This window comes from Theropithecus gelada, chromosome 7b (assembly GCF_003255815.1).
Source record: "Theropithecus gelada isolate Dixy chromosome 7b, Tgel_1.0, whole genome shotgun sequence".
Taxonomy (NCBI): domain Eukaryota; kingdom Metazoa; phylum Chordata; class Mammalia; order Primates; family Cercopithecidae; genus Theropithecus; species Theropithecus gelada.
Genome location: NC_037675.1, coordinates 58,557,568 through 58,576,697, shown reverse-complemented (window position 1 = coordinate 58,576,697; position 19,130 = coordinate 58,557,568). Strand labels below are relative to the sequence as shown.

At 37.8% G+C, this 19,130-nt stretch overlaps 1 protein-coding gene and 1 pseudogene across 4 annotated transcripts in view; one reads left to right on the top strand and one right to left on the bottom strand.

Moving 5' to 3' along the window:
• Positions 1 to 19,130, top strand: part of EXOC5 (exocyst complex component 5) — a 64,654-nt gene that overhangs the window by 5,412 nt on the left and 40,112 nt on the right. For 2 of the 3 annotated variants that reach the window (XM_025392999.1, XM_025393001.1), the window contains exons 2-3: positions 16,106 to 16,200; positions 16,969 to 17,116. In XM_025392999.1, coding sequence (XP_025248784.1) covers positions 16,106 to 16,200; positions 16,969 to 17,116 — 243 coding nt within the window. The remainder of the gene's footprint in view (positions 1 to 16,105; positions 16,201 to 16,968; positions 17,117 to 19,130) is intronic. The other variant, XM_025393000.1, reaches the window with a different exon arrangement.
• On the bottom strand, positions 335 to 939 carry LOC112629427 (annotated as a pseudogene). Its single transcript, XR_003120594.1, has 2 exons — positions 732 to 939; positions 335 to 689 (listed from the first exon to the last, which is right to left on the bottom strand). The product of XR_003120594.1 is annotated as a multifunctional methyltransferase subunit TRM112-like protein (transcript).

Here is a 19,130-nt window from a genome sequence, read left to right as displayed (position 1 = left end):
AATGTCTACCTCCTAGGCTCAGGCAATCCTCCCACCTCAGCCTCCCAAGTAGCTGGGACTACAGGCATGTGCCACCATGCTTGGCTAATTTTTTATTTTTTGTAGGGATGGGGTCTCACTATATTGCCCAGGCTAGTCTCGAACTCCAGGACACAAGTGATCCTCCCACCTCAGGCCTCCCAAGGTGCTGGGATTACAGGCATGAGCCACTGGGCCCAGCCCCGGGGGAATTTTTACGAAGGCTTTTTATAGATCATGCAAGAGGGCTGACCTTACTTTTTTTGGGTAAGGGTCAGGAAGACAGACAATTTTATTTTTTATTTTTATTTTTTTATTTTTTTGGTTTTGAACCTTTAATGAGAAAAAAATATATAATGTCGAGCTCAAGAACACTGTGTGTTTGGTGTCATTGGGTCAAGGGTTGGGGATACACACGGCAGAATTTGGAAACAGGGTATACATCAACAAAAACATTAGTCATAACAAGAAAAACTGGCGCCTGGCACAATCAACTCTCAGTTTCCTCTTCACTCAGCAGCATGTTGGGGATCCCGCGGCTGATGGGGAACATATGTCCAGACTTCGGGCACTGCAGGGTGCCCTCTATGACTTCCACCTCCAGCAGCAGATGGTGCATGGTCCTCAGAAACTTCATTCTCCTCATATCCCTCGACCGGCCCTTTAGGCACCTGGATCAGGCGCAAATTATCGGCCGCTTCCAGGAACGGCACCTGGATCAGGCGCAAATTATCGGCCGCTTCCAGGAACGCCGCCCACTCCACCTTAGGTATCATAGGCGCCACGAAGTTGGGGTTGAACTCCACAGGGCAGATAGGGACCTCAGTGGCCTGGAGGCGCAGGGGGAAGCCACGGGACCCCACCCCCTGCACATGCGAGCTCAGCAGATTGTGGGTGAGCAGTTTCATATCGCCGACCAGGCTCTCGTTCGACAGACAATTTTAATGTTAGCGTGAAGAATGGCCTTCGATGGGGGAAGAAATTGTTAGCTGGGAAAATTGGGATCATGGGCAGCCTAACATAATTGTTGTCATTTGGTAAGTGTTCCAGAATTATCTGTTGACTGATTAATCTTGCCAGATGAAATTCTAACCTAATTCAATGGCAACAGAGAAGAAATTTGAAAAGACATTTTGGAGGAAGAATTAAAATAATTCAATTACTGAGGAGTTAAAATTCTAAATTTGTAACTTTGAAAAGTAGGTGGTTGGTGATTCATTAACTGTGACAGAGAAAATTAGAAAGACCTTTGCAGGGGAAAGAAATAATATATTCATTAAATATATATGTATATGTTATTTTATATATGTATATATATATTTTGTTTTATACTTTGAGTTTTTAGCAAGACATCGTGGTAAAGAAGTCCACTAGGCAAATGGAAATATGAATTAGTAACTCAGAAAGAGATCACAGTTAGAGATAGCAGTTTAGGAAGTATCACTTTATATGGGTGGTAATTTAGTCAGGAGGTGGATGACATCTCTCAGCTCTGCCCCTTACTAGTTGTGTGATCTTGGCAAGTTACCCAACCTCTTTGTACCTCAATTTTCTCATCTGTATAATGGGGGAAATAGTAGTATCTACTTCAGAAGGTTTTTTTGATGACTAAATTGAATTGAGAAATTTAAATTGCTTAGCATACTATCAAAAGAGTAGTATCCATTTTTAAAAATTAGGTGTCGGCCACTTTCAATTTAAGTGGATTGAGATGAGAACTAGATTAAAGATCTATCAGGGAGAGAAAGCCTTCAGCCTTGTCGGTCTCAGCTGACTTAGAGTAAATGATCCAAGAAGTAGGAGATTATAGTAGGAGAGGATTACAAAAAGGGGCTGTGGAAGGTTATATTTTTCAGGATGGTCACAAGATCTGCCATCCCACATCGTGATGTTTATGCCCCTCCCATAGGGAAGTAGGGTCTCTGCTCACTTCTTGAATCTGTACAGGCCTATGACTATAGAAGTGTTGCTACATAGTGATTTGCAAGGTTAGGCCCCATAGAGGGCCAGATGTATTACCTTTGATGACCTAACCTCTTGGACTCTAGCAACCATACCAAGAGAAAGCCCATGCGGCCCTTTTAAAGAACCAAGGCCCTTCACCCTTGGCTCTTGCTGAACTCCCAGCTAACGGTAAACACCAGCTTGCCATCTTGAAAGAGTATCTTGTAGCCAAGTTGAGCAGCCCCAGCTTATTTCATGTGGAGCAGAGACCAGATTTCCCTGTTGAGCCCTCCTCAAATCAGATTTGTGAACAGTATGATTATTGTTATTTTAGGCCACTAACTATTTGAGTGGTTGTTAGGCAGCAATAGATAACTGAAACAGAGGCTGATCAATTTCTTACCTTCTATTGGTGTTAGTGGAGAGAGTGATAGAGGTAGAGGTTGATGCTTAAGAGTAATAGAGTTCCATTTAAGTGTTTTATGCTTTGGAGTTCTCCAGTCAAACCAACTTGAAAGTGAACTTCTGGAATAAGCAAGTCATTAAATTGAGGACAGTATTATAGACTGCACATGTGTATAATTAATTTAAAATACTGAATCCCTGGTGTTCCCAGGAAATTAAATCGTTGAGGTGTGTGTGTGCCCACATGTGTGAGAGAGATTTGAAAGAGTGATTGCTTTGTTCTCTTAAAAGTGGATTGCAACTGCACGTAACACCCGGCAAATAAACATATAACCTACAAATTAAATGAAAGTTCTAGTTGAGTGATAAATAATTTAAAAGTTTGGTGGTTAATATTTTATGTATATATATATATTTAAAACTTAGCAAACTTTTCTGATGCTATTTCCTTGAAGCTGAAATATGAAAATAAGAAAATATAGTTATTTATATATCTTTGCTTATTCAGGGTATAATAAATGAAAGAAGCAATGATTCCTTACTTGTTTAATTTTATTTCCAAGGTGTTTATTAAATACCTGTAAGAATATTTAACGTGTATATTTGTAAATACACTTAATTTGATTTGAAATGCTAATGGCAGATTTTATTAAATACTTAAAGTAATTTCACAGTCTATATTAAAGTCTCTATAATAGAGTGGGAAAAATATCTGGGTTAGAATACTGGTTTAATACCTTGATAAGACTTAAATTTCATTTCCTCAGTTTCCTCATATGTAAAAATGAGATGAAAGAGCTGGGCTGTGATGATATTTAAAGAACATTCTTGCATTACAAATTTTAAATCTGATTATATGATTCTGCTGAGCCTAGTATAACAGGAATTGTAACATTTTGTTACCTCTCCCTTTTGGACATACACATGATATATATTACTTTACGGTTCGAAATGAGAAATATTCTATCCTGGAAAAATATTTTGCTTAAGAGAATCTAAAATATTTTGTAAGATTCTAAATTACCATCATTCAGGTAGTCTTCAAAACAATTTTGATGACATGATTAATTGACCAATTTCATAGTTTAAAGGGCTTCAAGATTGAATGTTAAAATTGACTAATTTTAAAAAGTAAAATTATTTATTTTGTAGTGTTTGTGCAAGTAGTTTTCAAAATACTTTTTCAAAGTTTGCCTTAGTTATATTTGTGTCTTAAAATGCTTTATTTTTCTACCTTTTCATACTACTTTTGAAATCCATTTTGTTAGCTGGAGACAAAATATTTTGTGGTTTTTAAAAAAAATCAGTAGTCAATAAATATAAGTTATTAATATACAGAAAACACGTAAAGAATCTCACTGAAAAATCAAAGAAAATGGGGTTAGAAAGTAGAGGCCAAATATTGTAAAATTCTTTAGTTCTTTGTAGTGCCAGAATTGTATTAGGCTCATATTTGGTTTCTGTTAGAATCTTGGATTGATAGTACCATGTAATGCCTGTTCTTTATTTCTGGGTTGTGGGGTAGTGGTCCTGCCCTTTTGGTTTTGGATATATGGATCAAGAGCATGACTTTCAAGACCGTCTGCAGGGATTTCAGCCATGGCCCCAACTAGCTAGTGTTTTGGTATGCTCAGCATTGTTCTGTTGACTACAGCTGGAAAGCAAGAGAAATGTATGACACAGCCTCCCCTTGCTTTCAATTTAAGTATGGAGAAAAGAGTGAAACTTATGAAAATGATTCTAAATCAATAAATGATAAAATGACAGTTAGTAATATTCTGTGTTGGGATTTGAATTTTTAAGCTTCATAGGGGTTTAAGAGTGGAGAAATTAATGGAGACCATGTAGGGAAGGAACCCTTCAAAGAAGAAAAGGGAATGGAGCCAGGCTTTAAGTAATGGTATAGCAGTTTTTGAAGTTTTGGAGGAGAAAGGGCATACTTAGTAGGGTGAGTTACCTGGCCACAGGTTAGGAAACAGGAGTAACATGGGCTTAAAAAGAAGACTGGCATAGTCTGATGGAAGTGTGGCTATTTGTTTTGAGGTACAGAGAAATTTGGGTAGGTGGTACAAGATAAGAACCCTAAAGGGTAGATATAAGAGTGTGAACTTGGCTGCGTGTGGTGGCTCACATCTGTAATCCAAGCACTGAGTCGGGCAGATCACTTGAGGCCAGCAGTTAGAGACCAGCCTGGCCAACATGGCAAAACCCAATCTCTACTAAAAATACAAAAATTACCCGGGCGTGATGGCGCACACTTGTAATACCAGCTACTCAGGAGGCTGAGATATGAGGAGGCAGAGTTTGTAGTGAGCCGAGATTATACCACTGCATTGCAGACTGGGAGACAGAGTGAGACTGTATCTTTAAAAAAAAAAAAAAAAAAAAAAGGTGTGTGAATTCGATAGTGTAATAGGAATTATATAGGGAAGTTTCTCACTAAAAGGAGGTAGTGTTTTAATGATCTGTTAGATAGTGGTATCCATAATAAATTTAAGGAAAATACATGATAGGCAGTACTTTTGAACCGATGGGTTAGTTGGTTTAACAAGATACAGAAATATCTATCTGAAATGATCTGAGACTTACTTTTTTTTTTTTTTTTTTTTTACCTAGGCTGGGGTAAATATCCTAGTTTCTTTGAGTTTGTGGGTGATTCCAACACATTGTATTGGATCTAGTTTTGGGAATGGAGATATAAGAAAATACAAAAATTTGAATTTTTGTCAAGGAAGCAACATTATTTAAATTAGGGATTTATGTTCCTGTCCAAGGGATTGCCATCCAAGGGAGTTTTCAGTAGAAGTGACCACAAACACCATTAAGTTCTGGGATACATGTGCAGAACTTACAGATTTGTTACATAGGTATATATGTGCCATGGTGATTTGCTGCACCCATCAACCCCTCATCTACATTAGGTATTTCTCCTAATGCTATCACTCCCCTGGTCCCCCACCCTCTGACAGGCTCTGGTGTGTGATGTTCCCCTCCCTGTGTCCATGTATTCTCATTTTTCAGCTTCCACTTATGAGTGAGAACATGCAGTCTTTGGTTTTCTGTTCTGTGTGAGTTTGCTGAGAATGATGGTTTCCAGTTTCATCCATGTCCCTGCAGAGGACATGAACTCATCCTTTTTCATGGCTGCATAGTATGGTGTATATATGCCACATTTTCTTTATCCAATCTATCATTGATGGGCATTTGGGTTGGTTCCAAATCTTTGCTATTGTGAATAGTGTTGCAGTAAACATACATGTGCATGTGTCTTTATAGTAGAATGATTTGTTATACTTTGGGTCTATACCCAGTGATGGGATTGCTGGGTCAAATGGTAATTCTGGTTCTAATCCTTTAGGAATCGCCACACTGTCTTCCACAATAACAAACACCATATTTTAATATTACAATTGGTAACATTTGTAAAGCATTTAAAATCAGTTTAACGGAGCAGTATAACAACCAATTATGTAAAGCTAAGTTTCATATGATAGTATCTTAATGCATAGTTCTAGATTTTTGTTTTGGCTTGGTGATTTTTGCTTTTGATTACTGTAGCAAACAGAAAGTGAAGCTAAACCTTTGTCAGGCTTGTAAAATTCTAAAGGATTTAAAACAATTTTTACAGGTATTTGTATTATAGGGAATTATTTGAGAAGTCTCTTGGGAGGACTTGGTCATTTGGAGGTCTTAGGATTTGTTAATTTGGCTATCTTTTTCTCACTGTAAGTGCCTTTGCAGCAAGGTAAAGTATTAGAAAGCAAGGCATTAGGATTTATTTGCTTATATAAGCAGAATTCTTTATTTTTATTTATTTTTTTATTTTTATTTTTTGCTTTTTTGGAACTTCCATCCCTTGGGGATCAATCGCTGACTTCTCTTAAACCCTAGTGATAATTTGTCTCTGAGGATAAAATGTGTACTTTGCTTCCAGGACACTGACCTCTAATTTTCTTCTGCTTGCACTGGTGCCTCCTGTTTTCTTTTGTTGGATTGTTTTCTTCCTCTTATCTCCAAATGTTGGCATGCCTTTCTTCCTCCTAGATGATCTCACCCAGTCCTTTGGTAACCATCTACGTGTTGATGATTCAAATTTTGTGAAGCTCCAGCTTCTTCCGTGTAGTACTAACTTGTTTTTCCATCTGTGTGCTCTATATTTGTCTTATTTATCTAATAGGCGTCTACAATATAACATATGCGGAACAAAACTCTTGTTTCACAGCTCCCTCATCCGTCTCTTTCCCTGATCTTCCCATCTCAGTAATTAGCACCACCATTCACAGAGTCGTCCTGGCTGCAAACCTCTACCTCTATGAGTAATCTTTTATTCCTTTTTTTTCTTTTTCCACATATTCAATCTATCAGCAACTTATATGAATGCATGCCTTAAAACGTCATGAACCTATTTCTCACCACCTCATCCACTACCACTTTCATCTGAGTCACTGCCGTCTCTTGACTGGACTACTAAGGTATTGCAGGTTGGGTCTTTTGGGAGGCCAACTTTGAGACAGTTTAGCATGCAGAATATTTATTAGGAAGTAACCTTGGATAAACATTTATGAGGGGGCAGAGCAAGGATACAAGATTGGGCATGTGGAGAAACAGAGTTACAGTTTTGGTCCAGTGGCAGTGTTGATGGCTCCTGTGGGGAGGTCTGAAACTGAAATGACCTGTCAGAGTTGTCCTGCTTTGGACCAAAGTGGTCTGGCCCTTATACTCCCATCTTAATCAGTCATTGGCTATGGATCACATTGGGAAAGGCATGACATTGGGTGAAGTGACTCTTTGCATCTGATGAAGTCCCTGAAAATACTGCCCATGAAGCCTTTTTGTTGGCAGCACTGTTAGCAGTTAGGGCAAGTCCCTTCTTGAAGGGCGAGCTGGATGGCACATAGTTGTGTTCACCACAGACCACCCTTGTTCCACAACTAGACTTCACTTCTTCATATACATTTGGGGAGTAGCTCTTCTGACATTCTGGTTGAGTCTTATCCTGGAGGAAAATTCGAAGAAGAAGGCTAGTGAGATGAACTGTGGCCCCCACTACTATAGCTGGTCTCAGAGTTGCAACTGATATTCACTATCTCTCACCTCTACTATCGATTGTAACTCTGCCTTACCTTCAGCTAGTACCTCTGATGTTCTTGGTATTTTAACTGGTTACAATACCCTTTTTAGGCCAGGGTTGTAACATTTGTCCATACATTTTCAGAATTGGTTGAGGGAGTGTCAAGAGATCCCCAAGAGGATCATCTGTGTGCCAAACATACTGCTCTCGGCCCCCATTGTGTGTGGGCAGCCCTGCCTCATCCTGATCATTATGGTTGATTGCCCCAGCCAAAGATGATCACTCCTCTTCTTATTCCCTAGGTATAAGGAAACAATATGACCAGGCGGTACTTGTAGTTATAGTTTAATGATACTCTTATACTATGTTCGTAGGCAAAAGTATTCATTCTTTGGGGACCAAGACTCTTCCTGAAGAACCTAGAGTCACAGGGATCCCAAGCACAAATTGGGAATCATGATAAGTGAACCTACTTTCTGCTTTTACCCCTTGTTGCCAGACTCATGTGTTTTTTGTATTGGAGTCAAAGCATCATATAAAGCCTTTTAATTCAGAATATATACTGCATCTTGGAGGATAGTGCTTCTTTTTTTTTTTCTTTTTTGCCTTTGGAGACGGAGTCTTGCTCAGTTGCCCAGGCTGGAGTACAGTGGTGTGATCTTGGCTCACTGCAACTTCCACCTCCCGGGCTGAAGCAACTCTCCTACCTCAGCCTCCCAAGTAGGTGGGACTACAGGCACCCGCCACCACATCCAGCTAATTTTTTGTATTTTAGTAGAGACAGGGTTTCACTGTGTTGCCAAGGCTGGTCTCGAACTCCTGAGCTCGGGTATGAGCCACCACGCCCGACCAGTGCATTATCTTGATAGAGTACACCCTCTGAACTGGTGCTTCAGCTGTGCCTTCATCAGGCTGTTCCAGTGCTCTGTTAGTCTGCCTACCTCTGTTTGGTGTGGTTTATGATATGACCAGTGAATCCCATGGTTACCTCCTTTGCTGTAAACTGGGTGCCTGGGTCCTTTGGTGTGATGTGGTATGTGAAGTCCTGTGCCAGAGGAACAAACACTCCCTCGGAGGAAAGGCAAATCCAACTCAAATATTTCTCTTTCTATCAAAGTAAAATATTCTTTCTTCTAGAGTGGGAAGGGCCCAGTGTAGTCAACTTGCCAACCATGTGATTAGTCTTGAATGGGGCTATTTTAGGGGCTTAGAGTTGGTCTTTGTCACTGTTAGGCTAGATATTTGGTTTCACAGTAGCTGAATCAGCCTTGGTAAGTAGGACCCCTTGCAGTTGGGGTCATGTTGTCTCTGTACTGTGTCTGCTTTGTTCATGTGCTCAGAGTGCTAATGCCAAGCAGCGTCATTTTTTCTGCTTGGTTGCTTAGTTCCTCTTTCATGGTATATGTTTTCTGGTGCTAACGTGTTATACAAAGAACTTTATACTTTTCATCCAGTCTCATATATCTGTCTGTTTTAGTCAACTCAGGCTTCCATAACAAAGTTCCATAGACTGGATGGCTTCAACAACAGAAGTTTATTTCTCAGTGTTCTGTGGGCTGAGAAGTCCACGATCAAAGTGCCAGCAAGGTAGTTGTCATGCTGAGGCCTTTTCTCTTAGCTTGTAGGCACCACCATCTCACTTTGTGCTTGCGTAATCTCTTCTTTGTGTGTGCAGAGAGAGATTTCTTTTTCCTGTAGGAACATTAATCCCATAATGAGGGTCTGTACCTTGTGACCTCATCTAACACTGATTACCTCCCCAAAGGTCCCATCTCCAAATACCATCACATTGGGAGTTAGGTCTTCAACCTATGAATTTTGGCAGGACAGTTCTTTCATTGTATCGTCCATATGCCTCTACTCTAGACTTCCTTGTCCTTGGTCTTCCAATCTTACTTCTCTGATAGCTAGGCCTTTTGCCATTTCCTGTGTAAGGTGGCATCTCATGGTAGTTTTGATTTGCATTTCCCTAAATATTAGTAATGTTGGGCATTTTTTTTTTGGACAGATTCACTCACTCTGTTATCCAGGCTGGAGTGCAGTAGAGTGATCTGAGCTTACTGCAACCTCTGCCTCGCTGGTTCAAGTGATTCTCCTGCCTCAGCCTCCCAAATAGCTGGGACTACAGGCACTCGCCACCACACCCAGCTAATTTTTGTGTGTTTAGTAGAGACAGGGTTTTGCTATGTTTGCCAACCTGGTCTCGAACTCCTGACCTCAAGAGATCTGCCTGCCTCAGCCTCCCAAAGTGGTAAAAAGACTGTCCTTTGTCTTTCGAATGGTCTTGGCACCCTTGTCAAAAATTGTTTGACCAAATATGTGAGGGTTTTTTTCTAGGCTTTCTATTCTGTTCAGTTGTTCTGTATCCCTGTCTTTATGCCAGTATCATATACTGTTTTGATCAGTGTAGCTGTGTAGTAAGTTTTGAAATCAGGAAGTGTGAGTCCTGCTGCTCTGTTCTTTTGCAGAATTGTTTTGGGCTCTTTGGGGTTTCTTGTCTGTTTTTGAATAGAGCAAAGTCATTGGGATATTCACAAGGATTGAGTTGAATCTGTAGATCACTTTGGGTAGTATTGACATTGTAACAATATTAAGTCTTCCAGTCTGTAAACATAGGATGTCTTTCCGTTTATTTGTGCCTTCTTTGATTTCTTTCGAAGTATTATAGTTTGCATTGTACAAGTCTTTATCCTCTTTGGCTAATTCTTAGTTTATTCCTAAGTACTTTGTTCTTTTTGATGCTATTGTGAATGGAATTGTTTTCATAATTTCCTTTTTAGATTGTTCCTTGTTAGTATATAGAAATGGCAACTAATTTTTCAGTTTTTCTTTTATCTAACTATGTATTTGTATCTGTTAATCAGGCTGTCTTCTTCCTCCTCCCCTCCCCTTTACCCTTCCCAGCCTTTCTTTGGTAACCACCAATCCACTCTTACTTCTATGAGATCACATTTTAAAAATTCCACATATGAGTGAGGTCATGTGGTATTTGTCTTTCTATTCCTGGCTTATTTTCCTTAATATAATGTTCTCCTGGTTCATCCATATTTTTGCAAATGACAGGATTTCCTTCTTTTTAATGGCTGAGTAATATTCCATTGTGAATATATGCCATATTTTCCTTATCCATTCATCCATTGATGGACACTTAGATTGATTCTGTATCTCAGCTCTTGTGAATAATGCTGCAGTAAACATGGTGGTACAGATATCTCTGACATAGTAATTTCATTTCCTTTAGATATATATTTAGTAGTATGATTGCTGGATCATTATGGTATTTCTGTTCTTAGTTTTTTTCAGGAACCTCCATAACGTTTTTCGTAATGGCTGTGGTAATTTATATTCCCACCGACAGTGTGCAAGGGTTCCCTTTTTCTCCACGTTTTTACCAACACTTATCTTTTGTCTTTTTGATAATAGCCATTCTAATAGGTGTGAGGTGATACGTTACTGAGGTTTTAATTTGCATTTCCCTGATGATTAATGGTGTTGAGCATTTTTTCGTATACTCGTTGGCCATTTATGTGTCTTCTTTTGAGAAATGTCTGTTTCTGCCCTTCACACATTTTTAAAATTCAGGTCGTTTATTTTCTTCCTATTGAGTTGTTTGAGTTCCTTATATATTTTAGATAAACCCGTTATCAGATGTGTAGTTTGCAGATATTTTCTCCTATAGGTTGTATATAATCATGTTAATAATGCTATGGAATTTGGTTTGCTGATACTTCATTGAGGATTTCTGCATGAATGATTATAAAGGGATATTAGTCTATAGTTTTCTTGCACAGTCTTTGCATGGCTTTGGTGTATCAGGGTAATGCTGACCTCATACAGTGAATTAGGAAGTGTTTCCTCTTCCTCAATTTTTTGGAAAAGTTTGAGAAGGCTTGGTGTTAGTTTTGTAAAATGTTTAGCAACAGTCAACAGTGAAGGCATGAGTTCCAGGGCTTTTCTCTGTTGGGAGATTTTTGATTACTAATTCATCCCCCTTACTGGCTATAGGTCTATTCATATTTTCTATATTTTCAGGATTTAGCCTTAGTAGATTTTATGTTTCTAGGAGTTTTTCTATTTCATCTAGGTTATCAAATTTGTTGGTATACAATTGTTTGTAATGCTGTCTTATAATCCTTTTTGTTTCTATAAAATTGGTAGTAACGTCTTCATTTTCATTTGTGATTTTAGTATTTTGAGCCTTCTCCCTTTTTTTCTTAGTCTGTTTAGCTAAAGGCTTTTCAATTTTGTTGATCTTTTCAAAAAGCCAACTTCTGGTTTCATTATTTTTTTTTTTTCTATTGTTTCTCTGTTCTCTAGTTTGTTAATTTCTGCTCCAGTTTTAATTATTTTCTTCCTTCTGCTAGCTTTGGCTTTAGTTTTTCTTTTTTTTCTTGGTTACTTAAGTTTATACTTCTTTTTCTAGTAACTTAAGTTTTAAAGTTATGTTGATTTGAGATCTTCTTTATTTTTTAATATAAATATTTCTAGTTGCACATTTACTCCTTAGCACTGCCTTCACTGTGTCCTATGTTTTTGTATATTGTGTTTTTATTTTCATTCATTTCTTAAGTATTTTACAATTTCCCTTGTAATTTCTTCTTTGATCCATTTACTTAAATCCTCTGACAGTCACTTTATCCAGAGGGAGAGGGGCTTGCAAAAATGGGGATGGTGCAACAACAAAGGCCTTTTTATGCCTCTGTGGTCTGAAGCAGCAATTAGCCCTCAGCACAGGGATCCCAGATATTTAGAGGACAGGGTCCTTTTTGGTCATGCTGGCCTCTACAACCTGTGTGCATGTTGTTCCAGAAATTTGTGTACAGCACTCTCCCACAGGGCTAGGGTGGGACCTGGGTAGCTGCTATTGTGCTAAGAGCTGAAATTGACCAAAATTACCACATTTTCTTGTCTAAGTCTTCACCTGGGAAGATACAAGCCTTCACTAGCCTACAGAGTTCCAAAATAGTTAGATTCTGCCAGTGCAGTTGTTACCTAGATGGGGAGACAGATTTACTCCACCATCTTCCCAGAATCCTGTCTGTTTTATTGATACATAACCATGCTCATTCATGTGTTGTGTATGTTTGCATCTGCACCACAGTGGCAGAGTTGAATGGTTTTAACAGAGACTGTATGGTCTGCAAGCCTAAAATACTAGCTATCTGGTCTTTTAAGAAAAAATTGTCGATCTCTACTTTATATTCTTAAGAGTGGCATTACTTTTTGCCATCCTACATGATTAACTACCTTGACTGGACAGGGGCAATTTTAGGGATTTTTACTTGGGCTTCCTCATTATAATAGTTCTTATTTTGTAGACCAAGGACCCAGTGTTGGAGTCATATCAGCCACTTAAGTGTGTCTATACCTGTTAAACATTTGTAGACTGCAGAAATCACCACTAGCTATGCTCATGGACGTATTGGTTTGACTCTGCCAGATCTTGGCCAGGAATCTATTACCTGGCCCCCATAGGTTCTCACTCTGACACGGTCCATGATGCCTTGGGCCAGCCAAGTGCCAGTGCCAACTAGGACCCTATGTCCAACAGACTTCAAAATATTTGCATATTTTTCTTTCCTTAGCGTACTAAAGTAAATGGTTGTAGCTTCTTTTGGAAGAAGGAATAGGAGAATTATTATTGTGTGTTGGCATTCCCAAGAAGAAGGTAATACCTATCTTCTTGAGAACCTGGCCTTTTCTTCAATCAGTAACAGGGAATATATCATAGTACATCATATAAGACTTTGGTATAAACTCTGGATTCTCATTACCTCTCTTGACCTCATCCACATTTATTCTCCCCTGCATTCACTCTCTTTTAGTCACACTGGCCTCTTTTCATTGATTGTATACCAAGAGTGTTCCCTGTGCTTAGAGTCTTCCTCCCTCAGATAGCTTATTAGTTGGCCGCATACAGGTCTTTACTCAAAATTTTATATATCTTGCCTGGTGACTTCTTTCAAAGATAATCTCACTCTGGCCAGGCCCGGTGGCTCATGCCTGTAATCCCAGCACTTTGGGAGGCTGAGACAGGCGGATCAGCTGAGGTCGGGAGTTTGAGACCAGCCTGACCAACATGGAGAAATACCACTTCTATTAAAAATACAAAATTAGCAAGGCATGGTGGTGCATGCCTGTAATCCTAGCTACTCAGGAAGGCTGAGGCAGGATAATCGCTTGAACCCAGGAGGTGGAGGTTGCGGTGAGCCGAGATCATGCCACTGCACTCCAGCCTGGGCAATAAGAGCAAAACTCGGTCTCAAAAAAAAAAAAAAAAAATTCATCATCATCATCTCACTCTTACCCATCATTCTGTATCCTCTTTCATTTTCTTCATGGTTCTTATTCCGCTATCATTTTTTGTGCTCATTTGTCTGTCACTCTCCTCCACTAGATCCAGAGGAGCAGAGATTTTTTTGCTCCTTTTTTACTATTTCCTGGATATTTAGCATAGTCTCTAGCATGTAGTAGGTGCTCAATTAATATTTGCTGAATGAAGGAATACTGTATTTTCAGGTGATTGAAAATATTTTGTATAAAAAATGCTTAGCTTAACTTTTTATGTCAGTAAATACCTGCTATTTAGAAGTTTTTAGTATATGTCATTTAATAAAACTAATATATTAAAATTGATGAACAGTATAACGTGTTTAATTGAAAACTGTGATTACTCAACAAATTAACAACACACAAGAACTAAGATTATTAAGTATTTATACAAATGTGTATGCCAAGCAAATGATAGGGAAAAGGTACATGATTACTATATGAAGTTTTTTACTGGAAGTATTGTAGATTTTTGAAAGGGCTGACTACTTCCTAAAGTAATTTCACAACTGTAAATTGAATTGGTATTAATAGAACCTACCTTGTAGACTTACTACTTACCATAGTACATATTGAATATGATAAAGTATGTAAAATACTAGGCAATGCCTGGCACATAGTAAGTACTTAAGAAACTTTTAGCTGTCATCACCATCTCATTGTATAGGAGTATTTCATGTGATGGCCAAGTTTTCTAAAATTTTTAAGTAGCTTAGTTTGTAAAGTTCTAAGTAGTTCTAAATATAAGTTCATCTTGAGTTCATATTTCTCAATTTTAGATGATGTTAAAAATCTTTAGATTCGCATCAACTCTTGTTTCGACAGAAGTGAGGCAGACTAGAGGCTGATTATCTAAATCGTTATGTGTTGCTAAATGCGTTCATTTTATTTCAGGGTGCCATATTTTTTTCTTTGTAAGGATATTAATTCATCCTTGGAACTTAATTCTTAAACATGTCAGCACTTTATATCTTTAAAAGTTTAAGAAAAAACTTTGCAGATATGAAAGTTCAAATTGTAATCACCAGCAATTGCTGCTGATCACTAAGTTACATGCTAGGTAGGAGGCAATATGTGGTATCCATTTACATGAAAGAGGGTAGTATGAAGAGTATGTAAATTAGTGTGTATTAGTCTAAAAAATGTATTATCTGCTGATGGTGAACATTTGAAGTTTTCTTGATTGAGCCTTTTCTAATATCCTTTTTTAAAAAATGGTTTTTTTAAAGAAAATGATAAGATTTCGTATCTTACTTTTTCTCATCGGCTGTCATGTGTTAGACTTTTTCTCGTTTCTAAACTCTTTACATGATCATGATTTTAATAGGAACATTGTTTTTCATCCTGTAAGTTTACTGTAATTTGTCAGTTATGGCTTTGTGAATATTATTTATGTAAACAATTTCTTAGTAATATACATAATGCTCAATGAACATTCTGCAGAAATTTTTGCATTCATATATGCTCTTCCCTTAGATTTTAAAAATAAAATTACTGTTAGGGTATACGAGCATTTGTAACACTATTGATGTTACCTAATACCAGTTGGCCTCCAAAAAGATTGTAACTGTTGACATTTCTAACAATAATGAGAGTATAAATTTCAGTTTATCCTTTCCTACCTTGCTTATTATAATTAAAAAAAAAAAACAACTTTGTCAGTTTGTGAGATTTTTAAAAAAAGGATAGGCTGGGTGCGGTGGCTCATACCTGTAATCCCAGCTATTTGGGATGCTGAGGCGGGCAGATCATGAGGTCAGGAGATCGAGACCATCCTGGCTAACATAGTGAAACCCTCTCTCTACTAAAAAATACAAAAAAATTAGCCGGACGTGGTGGCGAGCGCCTGTAGTCCTACCTACTCAGGAGGCTGAGGCAGGAGAATGGCGTGAACTCGGGAGGCAGAGCTGCTTGCAGTGAGCCGAGATCGCGCCACTGCACTCCAGCCTGGGCAACAGAGCGAGACTCCGGCTCAAAAAAAAAAAAAAAAAAAAAAAAAGGATAATTTGATTACTAGTAAGGCCGTACATTAAAAATAATTTTTTGACCATTTTATTTCTTCTATAAATTACTTGTGTGTTTACTTTGCTCATTTTTCTGTTGAGTTGTTCCAGTTGGTCATTAATACTGTTCTAGTATTTTAATATCCTAATTTTCGTTAAGTAGTTTGTTTTGTTTATTGAAGACTTTTTAATTGAAGAAAACTGTACATTTTAATATAGATGTATTTAAACAGTAATTTCATTTTAAGTTTTTACCTAGTAGCTGTTTTAATTTTATAAATAATAAGTACTTGTGTGTGAAACTTTGTTAAAGCATATTTATTTTGTAAACTAGGAGCCTTTTGTGGCAGATGAATATATTGAACGTCTTGTATGGAGAACCCCAGGAGGAGGCTCTAGAGGTGGACCTGAAGCTTTTGATCCTAAAAGGTGAAATAAAAAAAATTTTTTTCCCCACAGATCTAATCTGGTACACATTAGTGTTAGAATAGAGATAACTGTTGAGATTGCTTTCAACATTCCTCTACAAGGATTTTAGTTAACAATTGGCCAATAAAAGACATAAATCAGCAGAGCATTAAAAGTTTGAGATTTTGTTTTTTCTTTGACATTCTTTTAATGAAGCAGTTTTACTGGTATGCAGGAAGTAATTTTATTGAGTGTAAGAATTTGACATTTCTTCTAATGAGTCATAAACTAGAAATGGTTATACTTCTAAAATAAAATCATTAAATACATTGTTTTAAATATAGTTGTAAATTAGGGGAACAGAGTCACTGAACTCTAGAATGTATATTATTATTTTTATACAGTACATTTACCTTCTTGACTATTTTAAATAGACTATAAAATGTATTTCTATTGTAGGAGTTTAATGGGGATTCTGGGTGAGGTTTTCATTCACCTCTGAGATATTCCACCAAAAAGTCAATAGTTAAAGCCTGGCCGTATTTTCAAACGTCATGTTTGCTTTAAAGCCATGTGGCCTGGACACAACTATGAGGAAGTTATGAAATTACAGAAAGACTTGATCTTTTGATGAAGAAATTTCTAACAAGATGCTAAAGAAAAAATTAACATGATCATTTCAAGCTCAAGGAACACTTTTATTAAGACTTTATGATTATAAGTTAACTGGTCAGTTCCTAAGGATTAAAAATAGGTAGATTGATACATATTCAAACTTTCCTCTATTAGATTATTAGAAGAATTTGTAAATCATATTCAGGAACTCCAGATAATGGATGAAAGGATTCAAAGAAAAGTAGAGAAACTAGAGCAACAATGTCAGAAAGAAGCGAAAGAGTTTGCCAAGAAGGTACAAGAGCTCCAGAAAAGCAATCAGGTAAACATTTTGTTAAGAAATGGGTATTTTATATAGGCTATAATATCTTTATTTCCTTCCAGTTTTAAGCTCTTAAAAAAGTCTAGTCACATGGTAGTAACTGTCAAGATTTCTCTCTACTGCTTCAGTCCCATGGGGTAAAATGTTAATGAATTGTTATCAAGTACTCTTGGCATGGCTTTCCATAGTGTTGGTTTAGGATCATGGTACTCTTCTCAGGATAGAGTGGTATCCAGTTGAGTGTGGTCCTTGATTCTCCTCTAATAATGCAAACTTTCAAGAATGACACTTCAATAGACCCCTAGTTTTAGGGACTCTTTATTAGCTTGGATATTTAGGTAGTCATTTGCATTCTCTTTAACCATAAGACAAAGTAATATGAAACCAACTATTGTCTGGATTAGGTTTTCCCTAGAGAAAACCTGGTCTGGGAACTTTCACAAAAGTCATGAGGTATATGCTCCAGTGAGAATTCTAGTGTAACTATAGGAAAAACTGCCTTGAACCGTTTTGGAGTAAAACCAGATCATTAGATTGGTCCTGAGGCTAAGCAGACCAAACTTCTTAGTCACTCTTAGGTCCTAGACTTAATCTGGAACCTCTGAATCCCATTCACAGGCTGGGCCTTATCTGGAATTTGATTGCCCTTTCCTTTTTTTTTTTTTTTAAGACAGAGTTTCACTCTGTCGCCCAGGCTGGAGTGCAGTGGTGTGTTCTTGGCTCACTGCAACCTCCGCCTTCCAAGTTCAAGTGATTCTTCTGTCTCAGCCTCCTGAGTAAGTAGGATTACATGCACATGCTACCACACCCAGCTAATTTTTTTTTGTATTTTTAGTAGAGATTTTGCTATGTTGGCCAGGCTTGTCTTGAACTCCTGACCTCAGGTGATCCGCCTGCCTCGGCCTCCCAAAGTGCCAGGATTACAGGTATGAGCTACTGCTACTGGCCTTGATTGCCCTTAGTGTAGTTTGGGATATTGTTTAGCTTTGCTGCCTCCCAGGGATCGTTAATTCTTTAGTGTTAGGGATTAGCAAACTGATTTCTGCTAAAGTTTCAATTTTTAAGATTGTTTTACTTAAACATATGCGGCTATGAGAAATAAGGCAGTAATTTAAGGTAAGGAATGCATTTTTAAGTAGTTAAGGTCACAGTTTCCAAACACTTCTAATGCAGTTTTCCCTTGCTAATAATAATAATTTAATAGTTAAGCTAATAAACTCTGGAACCAGTCTGCCTGAGTTTTAGTTTCAGCTCTGCCACTTATGAACTGTGTAATCTCAAGCAATTTAAACTTTTCACGACTCAGTTTTTTTTAAATCTGTAAAGTGTGTTGTTAAGAGTATTATATAAGTAAATACATGTAATATGCTCAGTACAGTGTCTAGTGTAGCACAGAGAAGTCCTCAATAAATGTTTACAGCTCTTCCCCACCTCAATTTAAGGTTGGAAAAAAAGTCCCACACTAGATTATCAGCAATTCTGCTGTTGGCAGTTACAAGGCATTCATTGCATTCAATTTCGATATGCCACAGGACAATCAGTGTACCCGGGTAGAAGGGAAAGAATATTCTAGAAAGTAATATACCTTTGCCTTAGTAGAATAATTGCTACCTTTCTGTTTTCAAAATTGGGAAAGAACTATTTTACTTTATATATAAACATCACATTTTAAAATATTTAAAATAAATAGGTATATTTTACTACTGACTTTTTTTTTTTTTTTTTTTTTTGAGACAGAGTTTTGCTCTGTTACCTAGGCTGGACTGCAGTGGTGTGATCCCAGCTCACTGCAACCTCTGCCTCCTGAGTTCAAGCGATTCTCCTGCCTCAGCCTCCCAGCTAGCTGGGGTTACAGGGCCCACCACCACACCCCGCTAATGTTTGTATTTTTAGTAGAGAGTGGGTTTTACCATGTTGGCCAGGCTGGTCTCTAACTCTTGACCTCAAGTGATCTGCCTGCCTCGGCCTCCTACTGACATATTTTTTACTCTTTTCAGTTTAGTTAGCTAATTGT